Source organism: Cynoglossus semilaevis, chromosome 4 (genome assembly GCF_000523025.1).
Source record: "Cynoglossus semilaevis isolate Cse_v1.0 chromosome 4, Cse_v1.0, whole genome shotgun sequence".
Taxonomy (NCBI): domain Eukaryota; kingdom Metazoa; phylum Chordata; class Actinopteri; order Pleuronectiformes; family Cynoglossidae; genus Cynoglossus; species Cynoglossus semilaevis.
The window spans coordinates 17,433,448-17,447,734 of record NC_024310.1 but is presented as its reverse complement, the minus strand read 5'-3'; the positions used below and the strand labels follow the sequence as shown (position 1 = coordinate 17,447,734).

Here is a 14,287-nt window from a genome sequence, read left to right as displayed (position 1 = left end):
GCTCTTAATGTCCACAAAATAGTATCACAAATGCTAAGCAACAGGAGCGAGTACCTCGATAGACGCCTCTGTACCTCGTTAACTGTTAACCACAGTACAAATTTTGTATTTTCTCACCAGACTGAGGTAAACAGTGGTACGTGTCGACCAGGTAAATACACCCAGTAGTATCTTGTATTATCAACTGTGGCGTCCTTGGACACCACAGTTGCCAGGAGTTGCCTTTGTCTTAACTGTGAGAATTGGTCATGGGACAACAGTAAACACATTATAAACAATACCCCTCCACTCACCCCCCACCCCCGGGTGTGTTTACAGAGTGTGTGAGTCAGCAGAAAACTCTGTTTACACCATGTTATTATGGAGATAAACTCTGACCTCTATACCTGTGTAATACAAGTCAAAAGGTCAAGTGTAAACAATGAAACAGTTCCCCTCAGGCAAAAAGACAGACAGATAAAGGAAAGGAAAGGAAAGGAAAGGAAAGGAAAGGAAAGGAAAGGAAAGGAAAGGAAAGGAAAGAAAAGGAAAGGGAAGGAAAGGAAAGGAAAGGAAAGGAGTGAGGGTAGAAGGGGTTGAGAATGGGACAGAGAAAAGGGGGGGTGAGAAGGGAAGAGAAGAGGAGTGGAAACAGTAATCTATAGATTCATGGAATAGTGTGAAAATAAAAAGAGCCCAGGGCCATTCATTTCTTCACTGCACCATAAGAGCAGGACCGGTTTGGTGGCTCTGCCTGTTATTGTCTTCACTGACTTGATGTGGTACAGACCATTGTGTCCAACATGTCCTGCCCACAGACTGGGGGTTGGTTTGGTATTTCACCTCAACTGTAGGTTGGCATTCACACTGAAGTCTAAGCTGAAGAAACTCTAAGATGAGGAGAGGAAAGTACACCAACATGCCCTTCACAAAAGGTTTTTTATTTTATTTTATTTGACTGCAGGATGCCATTCACACTGAACAAAAACAGCAGATAGAGACAGAACTTTTGTCCCAGTGTTTGCGGACATTTTTATTTTCCACATATCACAGAAGTGTGTTGTTTTCATGTATAAATAAAATCATCAGTGAAAGACGGGAGAACAAACGAAAACACCATGAGACAGAAGTGACATTAAACAACACAAATTGAAAAAATATATATATAAAAAAAATCACTTTTATAGTTTGACATGCAGAGTGAAGAAGAAGAAGAAAACAAAGAGAAAGATATAACAATGTGTAGTTTTATGGCCATGTGAGAACACAGGTACAAATAATCAACAACATTTGGTAAGTGACATTGTAACCAGCCAAGCATTTACCAGTGTAAATAAATACAAGTACTTATAAATAAGTTCAAATTAAAGAGCACGTTCAGACGGTCATTAGAAAGACCTAGATCCAAAGTAATGATGCTCATCACCACTACCAGAAACACCAGGACGTCTCCTCTGTCCCCGCCAGTGTCTACACATCTGTCCCTTTCTTTTCATTCAGTCTTTGTTTTGACTGTGTTTTGAATTTGGCAGCAAACAGTTGGGCTCCGAGTTCAGCGGCTGCAGGATGGAGCTGCGCCACATCATTAACGAAGCCCAGCCTGGAACATAAAGGTGTGCCTTATCAATATTTGCTCATGCTCAGTGCTGAGCACCACTTCCTGACATTCCAGCAGTTTACACTTCAGACACGTCAGAGAAGAGAGGAGAGGCTCAGCGAACGCTCGCACTCACACATCCCTGACTGTGACTTCATCAGAGTAATTACATAGTTTGGGCTGGAAACATGGACTCCAAGTTTTATTTTTTAAGATTATAATACCTCCAGGAAAACTCTGGCCTCCTTACATTATCGTTATCCTGTCAAAGGCTTCAGTTTCAAAACTACGTGTGTGAATTACATTACATTCACACTCATCTTAGAGTGAATAATTACCAATCACCAACCACTTCATACACAGTGAAGCCAACATGTATGAACATGAGTTTCTTTGCCTGTTTTTTTTTCTGCGTAATACTAATACTAATACTAAAAAACTAATACTAACATACTAATGTTTCATCGTACTGTGTCTGTGTCTGTATTCCACTGTGTCAACCTTAGTGCTGGGGTCAGGGTGAAGTTAGGCTGATGTGACGACAACGTAGCAACTGTAGAGGTTTTGTTAGAGATGCAGCCTTCAGTGATTTATGTAAACATGATGAGCCTTCAGTCTGTCAGCAATATTAATTCTGTGTAAGTCTGCAGGCAATTGTCCTAAGAATGAAAATACACTTCATGTCAATCATTTCTGGACCGGGCGTTATAAAGCCCGCCCTCGATTTAAACCAGTTTACTGCCAAATGTGGTTCATTTTGTAAAACCAGCCATAATAATACAATAGAGTGACCTTGTCAAAATGACTCACTTTTCGACTAATGTGAACGCTTTAATGATGTATTTTTGATTAACGTGACGTTTCTGAGAACCGGTTTAAACCAGGTCCACGGTGTAAATGTTGAGGTCATGTCATATCAGAGAAAACATGGACATGATAATAAAGTATTTTTCTACGGTCATCCTTTAAACCACTGCTCTCCATTTAATAGGCAGATGGATTTTTTTCTCAGTAGTAAATAAAGTCATAGAAATTAAGATATTTTCTGTTTGGGTGGAAAACGACCGTGAATTTCCTGCATTCCTGTTCTTCAAAGTTACACAACGGGGAATTTCGGCGCAGTGTGGAAATGTCAAGATAAAGTTCTACTGCACGCATATCCCCTGTACTGTTTGCCATGTAGGCTGCGTTACTTCACGACTGTTTGCCTACTGCAGGGCAGGCAGTGAAAAGCATTCTGGGATCACAGATTTGATAAGGGCAAGTGTTGAAAGTGTGGCCAAACCTCTGCAAAGTCAATTCAAAGAAAAATACTCAGAGATAGTTAAAGATTAAACGTTAGCAAACATTACCAAAAAATAATGTAAAGTACCAAAGAAATCCAAACCAAATCTGACAAATTTTAAACATTGATTTAAATGTTATGTTCAATAATAAAAGACTTAATAATATATTTTATTAATATTTTGTGTTGAGAACAAGTGTTGTGTTCTTTAAATCATTTAATTCTTAAAAAAGGGGGAAAACACTGCACTGCACAAACCTCAACATTTGCACAATGCTGTGTGTCATATATGAAAGACACACAGGGACTAGGCCTTGGGACCTAACTGGGGCAACAGGAAACCAGTTAAACTGACCACTGATCAGAGTTAATATGATATTTTGTCATTGTATTTGTAAATACTACGACATTTTAAGGATTGCTACTCTTTTGCAGTAAATAATAAAAGAATATTTGTTTGAATTCCTGCACACATGATCTCTACTGAGACGTGTGGACAGAAGACATGATGGGACGGAAATTTAAAAGCATCCTTGAGTCACTCGTTGTGAGCCACGATGGCTCTTGAATGGTGCTGTAACGGTCTGGTTTAATGGACATGTTTGGAGTCTTAGACATAACACAGCTACACTCTCCTGATCTAGCTAAGGACGATATTACGTTTTTAATTTTTTTAGGTGAATTTGTATTTTTATATATATAAAACACAAATGTAACATCTGTCCGGTTTTCCAGCTGTTACCACAGCTGCTCTTCTATAAATCACCGTGAGTCGTTTTAGTTTTAGTCACGAGTGGAGCTCATGATGGAGGGAAAAGACTCTGGTAGTGTTCTGGAGTAGGACGAGCATGCAAATCTACTGCTAATGTGCCTATCATGCAAAACAGACAGGTGGTATGGACACACACAAACACGTACAAAAACACATGTATGTGAAAGAAAAAAAAAACTAAACAAAAACACTCAGGACAAACATCGTTTCACAGGGAGTGTCAAATACCGTGGGGTAAGGCCAGAAGGTGTTGGATGTAAAGATGAAAGTAAGGCTCGGTTTTCCAGATTGTTCCGTGAACATCTTCATGCGTTAAGTCGTGACAAGCTGCTCGATGGTTCGGTGTCTCATGCTAGGCCACCCTCTCAAAATTCCTCCAAATTCGCCTCCTGCTCTTCAGTTCATCAGCGTCATCGTACTCTCGGGCTGTCCACCAAAAATCCCCGAGAAAAACTCCAGTGCCAGGCGCACGTGGATGGGCACGAAGACGTAGGAGGTGTACACCACCATGGCGATGGCGGAGAAGAGGATGGAGTTGAAAATGGACTTTTCCCAGGGTTCCAGGACGTAGATGCCGGTGATGAGCAGGTACTGGTAGTACAGCCAGGCCAAGTACTCCCTCAGGTTCTTGAAGTTCATCCTGCAGGCTGGATGGAGAAAAATACAAAAAACAAAAACAAAAACAAAAACAAAGATGGAGACGAACAGAGGGAGAAGATTTAAGAAAGGAAGAGAAGGTGTGAATGTGACTGTAATAATAACACCACAGACACACAGACCTCAGCAGGAGTGTGACTGTAAACACACTCCATCTCTGTCCCTGCATTTGTATTTATACTAAAAACATCAGGAGTATTTATAGAACATGTTTAAGGAACAACCATCCTAGGGATGCTGAGGCATCAGTCGCACCCAAAGAAGTGAAAAAAGATTACTGTGAGTGGTACAGCATGCCCCAATATTATCCCAAAATGTAGATTCTAAACCATTATTACTAAAAGCTTGGGATGTTTTCTCGCTAACTCGACATCTGAAGACCAGACGAGTTTCGTAAGAGGACCTCAAACAGAGTCGGCACAACACCTTTGATTAAAGTAGATCCCAGATAATATGGTTTTCTATTGATGATTTCAAAACTTCAACCACGACTACTTTAACACGCTGTAAAATCCCACACTTTTACCTTCAAATCTAACTCTGAAACCCTTGCGTCTGTTCATTAATTAAGGAGAGAGGAAATAGAATGCTCTCCTCCTGCTCCTGGCCCTCAGCAGAGCCCTGTGGGGGCAATCAACAGAGCTCCAGAGAGCACACGGCGGGGCAGATAGAGAAATACCCATGAAATTAAACCCAGGGGTGCAGCAGTAACACACAACAAATTTTCCTGAGCACACTTATTTTCACAAGTTACACATACATGTGTCTGCACACACGGGACACTTGCTAATGAGATTATGTTGTGCATGAAGACGAAAAAAAGGGGGAGGAAGGGGAGGAGGAGGAGGAGGAGAAAGAGAAACTCCTGCAAAACAGCATAGTACACAAATTAATACTTTAACTTTACCTACATGATTTTTTTTCATAAATACATATTTTTTTCTAAAATACATCACAGTACACCATACTACACCGTAGTACTTTAGTTATTTATGTAGTCAGTTTGAGGGGGAAAAAAAACCTGCAAACTCTACAACATGGAAAAACAGTTATCACCGGGAGTCGAACACTGAGCAGTTATGCAAAGTAAATCCTGGAATGTAATTTGGGAAATAACAGGTCTGTACGAAAAGCACTGGGTAAATACTTCATAAAATACCTTAAATGTCTTTACTATTTAGGGGTTTCACCAACCCTGATTTTGCCCTCGGGCCATATCTTTGTCACCACTGTAAGGTCAGGGGAGCAGGGGGGGGCTTAGAGGTGCCCCCCTGGTGTTTAAGGTCAAAGTTTTTCCACTACCTTCCACAGAGCTGTGTGTGTACTATAATTAAGGTTGAAGTTGCCTGTGGCTATAACAGAAGCTGCCGCACAGGTGGGGGCGGGGCCAACAGGTGCTGCTACAAGTGCAGGCGTTGCCTATCTAGAATTTACTCACAGCAGATAGAGTAACAGCAGCGAGGCACGTCCTGTTTCTGCACTACTGTCCACACAGGACTTCCTGCACGGAGACTGTTGTTGTCTGCAGAGACACTGGACACGGACAAACAACCAAACCGATTCACTTCAGCCTGCAGAAAAGTTGGTGAGCTGAAGCTCAAGTTCAGGTTCTAACTTCATAAACACCTCCACTCTGACCTACTTATTTACTATAACATGTGGAAGGTTAATTACTATTATAAAGTTTCCCTTCAGGTGTGCATTCAGTAAGCTTGGCCCCTTATGTTGAGGACACTTAGATCAAAGATTGACTTTTTGAGGTCCCAGTAGTACCAGGTACAAATACTAATGCTGAGTTCTTGGCACTGTTCTCATCACATTGAGTCTGGAGCTCAGCCTCGCTGACGGTTAAGTGTCCACATGAAGGTTCGGTGCAGTCGGTGTCTAAGTTAGAGCCTGTGCGGGTGTTGACTCACCTTGAGCTGCCGTCAGATCTTCGGTCCTTCTGCAGATGGATGATGGAGGTGAAGAACAGAGTGAGCCTCAGAAACACTTTAACAGCCTCCTCCTCCTCCTTCTGCTCTGTGAATAGCTGCCTCACCAGTCTGACACTGGCACTGGATCTGTGTGTAACACACACACACACACACACACACACAGCTGAGACAGCGACACCACACCCACCACTCGTGCTTACATTAAACCACTCACCTGGCTCACACAGATCATGCAGGTAAAGAGAGCGACGCGTGTTTCTCCACAAACACTGGAGTCCAGCAGGGGCAGCTCGGTGCCTGGGTCTCATCTGCTGCTGCTGCAACTGCCGAGCTGTTCAGCATCTTTAAACTTTGTTCACTCAGTGCAGTGTCGCATCCTTCCCACAGACAGAAGCAGCAACGGCGGTACTGCAGAGCGATCCTGCGCCGCAGTGCCATCCCTCTGACGTAGGCTGAAGCAGCAGCAGGAGCTGCAGGAGCCGCAGGAGCAGCAGGAGCTGTGCTGCACGGGAGACAACAACAACAACAACAACAACAACGGCATGCTCACATGCACATAAATGTACTGCGTTGCATCTCACCATCATTACATTAAAAGGGAGTACTAATAAAGTGAAGGTTAAAAGAAGATTCACTGTGTTTCGTGGGGTTGGGACAGCTGAAGTCAGGGTGACCTCAGAGGAACTGTTTTTATTGTAAAAGGAAGTGGAAGGTGAATAGTGCAGGATGTACACGCAGGAAAACAAATAGTACTGAGCTGTGCACTCAGAATGACAGATTGGTTCAAGGTAATGACAATGTTACTTTAGGTATAACGGATGTGTACTTTGTTGTTTTAAATTTAAAAAGTGCTGGTTTCTGTGCTGCTTTTGTGGCATGAATTTGGCTGGTAAATGGTCTCGTGAATTTATCAGGAATAAATTTGGTGGTCCCCAAAACAGTGTAGGTCTTGCTGGTGGTGCGATAAAACATTTCCAGGCTCCACAGTATAATAATGTCTGAAAACCACCGTTGAAACAACTCACAAATATTTATCTTGTTAGGGTGAGCTGGAAACTCTGCATTCTCACATTTCTGATTTGGCAAAATGATCTTTTTTGTAGTTGTCAGTAAATGGGACTGTTTCAGTGACCTCAGAGGAACTGTTTTTACTGTGTAAGGATACTGTGCAAGAGTGGTGCGGGGGGCATAAACTCGTGAAATGGTGGTAAGATGTGCAGTCAGAGTGACAGATTGGTTCAGGGACATGACGCCTAGCTTGAAACAGAAAAACATTTGTTGGACATTTTTTACCTTTGCAGGACGAAATATTGGACATTAAATCCAGGTTAGGTTTGGATTTAAATTTTAAAATTTTGTCAAAAAAAGTGGGTTTTTTTCCAAGAAACCAAAACAAAGTAAAAAAAAAACCTTGTTCCACAGGAATGAAATTTAAGCATGAGCTAAGAAGGTGTCTCTTTGTTTTGGAGCAGTCAGACATACAGTGAAGTAACCTTAGCCCTGCGTATCCTCCCATGGCTTTGCTGACCTCCTCAGTTCTTACACTTCACAACAATATGCATTATTGATGTGTAAACACAGGCAGAGTCGCTGTAGCCTGCAGGTCACACATGGACACACTTTACCACTGTTTTGGCCCAGTGAACCAGGAGAGGTGAGAGACGACAGTCTGAACTTGTCATTGCCGTGCACACTGTCAGGCTTTGTGAAGGTTTGTTGTCAAAAGCTGTGGCCTGTCCCGACCTGCTGTGCAACAGTGACTTTGGAAATCACCATTCAAATTAGATAAACAGCTTCTCCAGCCAGGATGGCTACTGTTTTGTTGAAGCAAAGTGGCAAAAGGAACAGGTTGTTCTGATAACAGGACAGTGAGTCTTCGATTCCAGGTGAAGTGTACAGAGGCTGTTGTGTTGGGATCAGGAAGGATCAGTGTGTGCTCAGCTGGTGAGGAAAAAGAGGTCAACGGGAGGGTGATCAGGAGAAAAAGGAGGTGAAACTGCTGTCCTTTGTTGCTGTTGACCCCACAATCACACATATCCACAGCCTGAGGGGATTCACTACATTTACTTTCCCAAGTGGATCTGATTACTGTTAACCACCGTCTCAGGTCTGTGAAAAACAAGACAAGGATATAGGTGGCTGCCGCCTGCTTCGCCTCCTCCTCCTCCCTCTTCAGTGTCAGAATTTGAGGCACATGTCAAGGACTTAACTTATAAAAATATCTTTCTCTATGAAATACACACATAAAACACATTAAAAGGTTAGAAGAAAACCTCCAAATACAGTGCAGTAAACACCTTGTCAAATAATCCCAGATTAATTTCAACCTTCTCTCATTCTTATCATGTGAAAAAACACAGTTGAACTCTCTTAAGGCCTAAAACTAAACCAGGTTTTGTGTTGCCCAGATCTCTTTGGGAGGTCTCTCAAACACAGTACCAGCACATACACTGATGCTACTTGTAAGTAGATGTTAGTGAAAACTTTAGTGCCTTATGATTAATTAGTAGTGAAATTATTGTATCATAAAAGTGAATGAAACAATATCAATATCTTCCCTGTTGTTAAAGATAACATGGCAGCTGAGGAACAAAACAACTTCCTATGATATAGTGTGTGTTTGAGTGATAAATGTGACAGTAATCACTGAGTTTCAGAACGGGGGCCCAGCAACAGCAGAAGTGAGATCCTGAGTAGGACAAGGACATCCAATCAGAAGAGGACAACGCTGGTGTGCACAACTCTGTCTGTTACGCTTACAAACCTGGGTCTAGGAGTGACAGTTGGTCAGACCTAGTGAACTGACGTCTTATGTTGTCTGTCAGGGAACTGTAGATCTGACCCAGAGCTCTGGATTGTGTAACACACAAGAGTTAAGCCTAAAAAAACGTATCCTATTGCTCCATTAAAGAACACGAGGGACCTGACTCACATTAAGAGATTTCAGTAGGATGAGCAGAACTCAACATACTTGAGCTCCCCCAAGTGGTATATACGGGTATTGAATGTGTCTTTAAATTGCGTTGGTAAAAAAAACACCGCAGTTGTGGATCCAGAGTGAAGAGTAACGGAACTAGGGAGGGAATATTGCATGTGGTGACCATAGGGGGCAAAGGTGAGCCCAAAATACCGAGCAATACTGGTCAGCCACAAGGGGGCATGTGTCTCCATATCCTGTGCTCAACAAGTAGTCAGGAATTTTGACCTTCCTAAAGCCATCATGACCCACTTTCTGTGGTTGGTTTTACAAATCAATTTAAGTACCAATTGTAGTATTATTTTATTACTACCTCAAAATGCAATATATATTTTGTTGTATGAAAAACAATAGCAATTAAAGTCTCTTGTATACTTGTCTTCATGTTATAAGCAGTCTAAATCTTCCCTTGGATAAACTTCATGTACTGTAGTACCACTGTGCAAAAAAATATGCACAGGGAAAATATTTATTTTGTTTCGATTTCCATATCATGTCTCAGTTTGTAATATATATATTTTTAAAATGTGTTTGTCAGTAAATTGAAGAGTTTTAATGCACAGACTATAGATGAAATACGTTTATTATCTGTGAAAATGTGTTTGTTTTTCTGACATGTCCTCCTTTGGTGGTTGAATCACTGCTCTATCTGCCACTGTACCACTGTGTGATCAGTGGACCTGTGTATCTGACTGATCAGCTGTCACAACCACGCGGGCAGGATGATGACCAGGTTAGTCTGTCATCATGTCAGTGCCCTCTTCTCCTGTGGCATCTGATAAACTGAGCTCCTCCAGCATCTCCATCAGGGAAATACGAGGCGCTCCATCATCATCAGTATCACTCTCCACCGGGATCTTTGAGGCATCTAATATTAAAAATAGAAAGAAATTACAAAAACACATCAACATGTCAGCCTGCTTTGATTAAGGATCCACTAAATCATCCATAATTAACTACAAGCTCCGTCAGCTGCTGAAGCAAGAGGTGACTGTAAATGAGCTGCTGCATCACAGACACAGAAACTCTCATCTACACCAGGCTCTTGGAAAACTTCTACGGCAGTAACTCTGCTGTGAGCAGCTACTCACCTCTGTAGATGTTGACATTCTTTCTCAGAGCCTCATCCTCCTCCAGGTCCTCCAGGAAGTCCTGGTATTGTCTGAAGACAGAAAACACATACATCATTTTTACACCGAGTTTAGCAACATGAGAAAAGACGAGTCTGGAGGAAGAGGTGCATTTAAATCAAGACAAAGCTTTTTGCAGAGGTTCACCATTGGCTGTAGAACAAAAACTCACCTCTCATCATCTGTGTCCAGGCCTTCTCTGTCTCTGGACATCTCCTGTAACTTCCAGTTCCTGCGCTTCACCCTCCTGCTGCGGTCGTAGCTCTTCTTAATCAGCACCTTTTCATGAGTTTTGAGACTGAATTTAATACATGCAGTGTACATGAAGGGCTGTTAAAATGTTTTTTTTTTACTTAGCAAACAAAAAAGATCCCATCTAGAGCAAGTACCCGACGCTGCCACTAGAGATCAGTGTCGGACAACTCTGAATAGGCTACTAAATGAAATTGGACCCCCAGGTGAATATACTAGTGAAGATGCAGAGAGCAGTCTTACCACATCAGGAACATGGTGAGGGTTCATCTTGTTCAGATGCTCATCATTGACGTTGGAGTTGGCAAAGTCAAAGCTGAAAGAAAAGTGATGAGTACCGTTCATCAAATAGTTCATAAGTTACAGCTCTTTACTGTCATCCAGTTTATATTATTTATGAAGCTGCGGTATAATTAAAGTACTGATGATTCAAAGCATTCCAAAAAAACTCAAATGTGAGGTGACAGTTTCCCAGCTGCTAAAGACAGACGTTGAAATCAATTCTGGAGACGAACAGAGCCACATCAGTGAGACGCTGGAGTCACTCCTGCTTTGACAGCACAGGCTCTGTGGTTCTGTCTGGTGTCATGGAGATTAATACTTTTATGAAAATCCACATTGAAAACCAGGGTTTATAACTGTGTTCTTCTCACAAAGAGCTCTTCAAAAACTCTTAAAGATTCAATTGAGGCTAAACAAAGGAACTACATTAAACTCTGGGTGTTTACCCAGATGGTTCTCCTTCACAGTCCTTCACACTTACCCCAACACAAGGTCTCCGATGTTGAGCAGGTGACCCAGGAAGGTCCGGCAGTGATACTGCTGACTGGTGTCCATCTCTGCTGTTTTCTGAACCCACACCTCAGCCAGAGTGTGCTGTAAAACACGGAACATATTAAAAAAAAAAAGGCAAATTGAATCGACTTCACTTTCTGTTACTGGTTGTTTGGTTAGGTTGCTGGTTCTTCAGTTGAACCCTGACAGTTTCAGTAAAGTCATGGCTGATCCTTGATGTGAACAGCATCAGTTGTTCAACTACAGTTTATACTGTGCAGCTTAATAATCCAGGTAAATATAAGCATCGGACTTTAAGACACTAAGAAACCTGAAACAAACCTTGTTTGACCTGAGGCCTGCTCCAGCCCCCAGCTTCTGGTCTCTGATGATGTCAATGTCCATGACAATGAACTCCTCCATTTGCCGTGGGTTAGAGAGACTGTAAAATGGGTTGCGCCAGTACGTGTTCCCATCCACCTCAGCAACTGTTGAGACAGTATTTATGTATTGTTCTATGATTGTGGTTCAAACTAAAAAAAGTTCAACATATACATTTTATTTTGAAAATACTTCTCACAAAGAAAACAGACAAACAACCTAACAACACAACAGATATTTTCCCCAGATAAAGAAAATGACTCCTGCAGCCCAGGTTCAGCCCGCCTCCAGGCCGTATCCACAGTCTGATCTGTTCAAGAACGTTCACTGACAGAATTTGCCTGCTCTTTGAAGAGTAATTAGAAACGTGTGTGTGTTTGTGTGCGTCTGTGTGCTGCATTCAAAATTTAAGCTTTCTGTTAAAGAGTGTTTCAGTTCTTTACATGACGACTGATTACAAAGAGGAAGCAGCATCAGTAATTGTCTCCACATTCACGTTGACTGTAAAAATCCTCTGAATGAACAGAGCTGGAATTTCTTGAGCGACCACAGTCAATGAAGGGGATTTTGGTCAAAGTGTCTCCTGCTGTTCTGTAACTGTGAGCAGAAGGAAGCTTTTGGGTTAACCCAGGATAAACATATTGTCACCAGGGTATAGTGGTTTTTATTCCAGTCTCACAGTCAGGACTGGACTAAGACTCTGATACTATACAACAGAATAAGGAACCTAAAATTGTAAATTTGATTTTATGTGGTTGAGTCAATATGTAATATATGTAATATATATATATATGTGTGTGTGTGTGTGTGTGTAATAAAGTACGCTTGTCAAATTTACTAAAATATCTTCTACTATGGATTGCAAATATATTTACTTCAAATATGGGCAAAATGTATTTATGATTTACCACCACTCGTTTTTTTGGAAATGTAAATAAATAAATGCATGGTCTAAAAAACCTGAAAAAACTTCAGGTGCATTATCGCCACCTACTGGGCTGCAGGGTGTGCATCAGTGTTACTAATGTGCCAGAAATTGCTGTCTTGTCTGTAATTTATTTACTTAAGCGTAAGTCTTTAACAGACACATTATTATATTTAGCTGTAATAATATGGTACGTTTGATCTGAACTCAGGTCAACAGTTGGACACTCACTCTGCAGTGTGTTCGGGTCGATGAGGTGGATGGTGCTGGTGACACGAACGCAGACACACACTTGACCCATGTTCCCCAGGCTCTGAGCCAGACGTGGTGAAAGACACACAACATTGTCCTGGGAAATAAAGCGTAAAGAGTTCACAAAATTAAACATCAAAAACGACTCAAAGTTCTGTTGGTGATGAGTGAACAGTGCATAGACAACCTCTGCTGTTGGTTTATTTATTTTAAAAACACACCGAACAAAGGCTCCTCTCAGCAGATTGAGCAACATCTGAGAATGACTGACACACACCTGAGTTCAAACTCTTTCATTGCCTTTCCCTGACATTAAAAACAAACAGAACATGAAAGATTTTTGGACAGCCTCGTGGTTTTATCTGTACCTCAGTTGAACATCTGAGCTAGAGGTGTGAAGAGAGAAAAAAGAGAAAGAGAAAAAAACTCAGTAGTTTACCTTACAGACAGGAACAATCTCCATGGAGAAGGTACTCTTGTAGTTGTACGTGTTTGAGTGGATGTCATGGGATATCAGGCGCTGGGAGGTTTTTGATCTTTGGGCAAAAAAGGAAAAGGAAAATTTTTCACATTATTGTCACTTTTGCTCGTTATTCATGACCTCAAGGTCAAATATTAAGAGATAAACAGCAGTCAGTCCATCTCTACAGTGACTACTTTCCCAAACAAAAGCAGAACAAAGTGTTTGCGTCAAAGCTACTGCATCATTTCTCCCTCAAGGCAAACACAGCAGAGACAGGTGGAGGTAGAGAAATGGTAACAAATAATTAAGATTCTGGATTGAAATTTAGAAAAAATAAATCTTTAGACTTGGAGACTATGAAGAAAAAAGTGAGTTCACATTTGATTTAAAAAGTCAGAGATCATTTCCCTAAACTGTTTAAAGTCTCAGTGAAACGTTTCCAGGACTTCAATCATTTTGACAACTCAGCTGTCAATCATACAGTTTTCACCCATAGACTTCACCTCCTATCAGACTGTGCATTTTCCTCTGAACAGTATTGGTTATAAAGGTGATGTCATGTTTCATTGAAGACAACCTGAAACTTGTGGCAGGAAACCATAAACACTCTATCAAACTGATGTTGACTGATGTTATAAATTTAAAGTTTAATTTTATACAGAAGCCTCCTCTGTCAGCAGCAGTTCCTCCTGACACTTCATTCCACTTTAGCTCAGCTTATTTTTCAGACGAATGGCTTCACCCACGTCTTATATAAAGTTGATGATTTTAACAGGAGCACACGCTGACTCATTACTCACCTGCAGGGCACGGTGCACTGCAGGAAGTCCACCATCTTCTGAGCGTGCTGCTTGGAGCCGTAGTAGAAGTCAATTCCCTCTGGGGAGGAAGAGAAAAACCATTAGG

The 14,287-nt window shown here is 41.5% G+C and overlaps 2 protein-coding genes across 5 annotated transcripts in view; both read right to left on the bottom strand.

The window, feature by feature from the left end:
- Positions 1–986: 986 nt before the first annotated feature.
- sptssb (serine palmitoyltransferase, small subunit B) lies at positions 987–9,350 on the bottom strand. Of its 4 annotated transcripts, none has more exons than XR_521515.3 (3): positions 6,207–9,350; positions 3,862–5,155; positions 987–1,579 (listed from the first exon to the last, which is right to left on the bottom strand). XR_521515.3 is itself a non-coding variant. In XM_008309731.3 (3 exons), the coding sequence occupies exon 3, from the start codon at positions 4,270–4,272 to the stop codon at positions 4,030–4,032; it is 243 nt and encodes an 80-aa protein (XP_008307953.1). In that variant the 5' UTR covers positions 4,273–4,280; positions 5,051–5,155; positions 6,207–9,350; the 3' UTR covers positions 987–4,029. The 4 variants fall into 4 exon arrangements, 3 of the variants coding, with proteins under 3 accessions (XP_008307953.1, XP_016887432.1, XP_008307954.1); XM_008309731.3 differs by having other exon boundaries at positions 987–4,280; positions 5,051–5,155; XM_017031943.2 differs by having other exon boundaries at positions 987–5,155.
- A 419-nt stretch (positions 9,351–9,769) lies between these two features.
- The window catches only part of nmd3 (NMD3 ribosome export adaptor), an 8,481-nt gene continuing 3,963 nt past the window's right edge, over positions 9,770–14,287 (bottom strand). The window contains exons 8-16 of the mRNA XM_008309730.3: positions 14,182–14,260; positions 13,358–13,454; positions 12,898–13,015; positions 11,703–11,848; positions 11,350–11,462; positions 10,830–10,902; positions 10,507–10,613; positions 10,296–10,366; positions 9,770–10,072 (exon numbers count right to left, since the gene is read on the bottom strand). Coding sequence (XP_008307952.1) covers positions 9,939–10,072; positions 10,296–10,366; positions 10,507–10,613; positions 10,830–10,902; positions 11,350–11,462; positions 11,703–11,848; positions 12,898–13,015; positions 13,358–13,454; positions 14,182–14,260 — 938 coding nt within the window. The 3' untranslated portion in view covers positions 9,770–9,938. The remainder of the gene's footprint in view (positions 10,073–10,295; positions 10,367–10,506; positions 10,614–10,829; positions 10,903–11,349; positions 11,463–11,702; positions 11,849–12,897; positions 13,016–13,357; positions 13,455–14,181; positions 14,261–14,287) is intronic.

Coding starts and splice junctions, on each gene's coding strand:
- sptssb (XM_017031943.2), bottom strand. CDS start 4,272: ATGAACTTCAAGAACCTGAGGGAGTACTTGGCCTGGCTGTACTACCAG.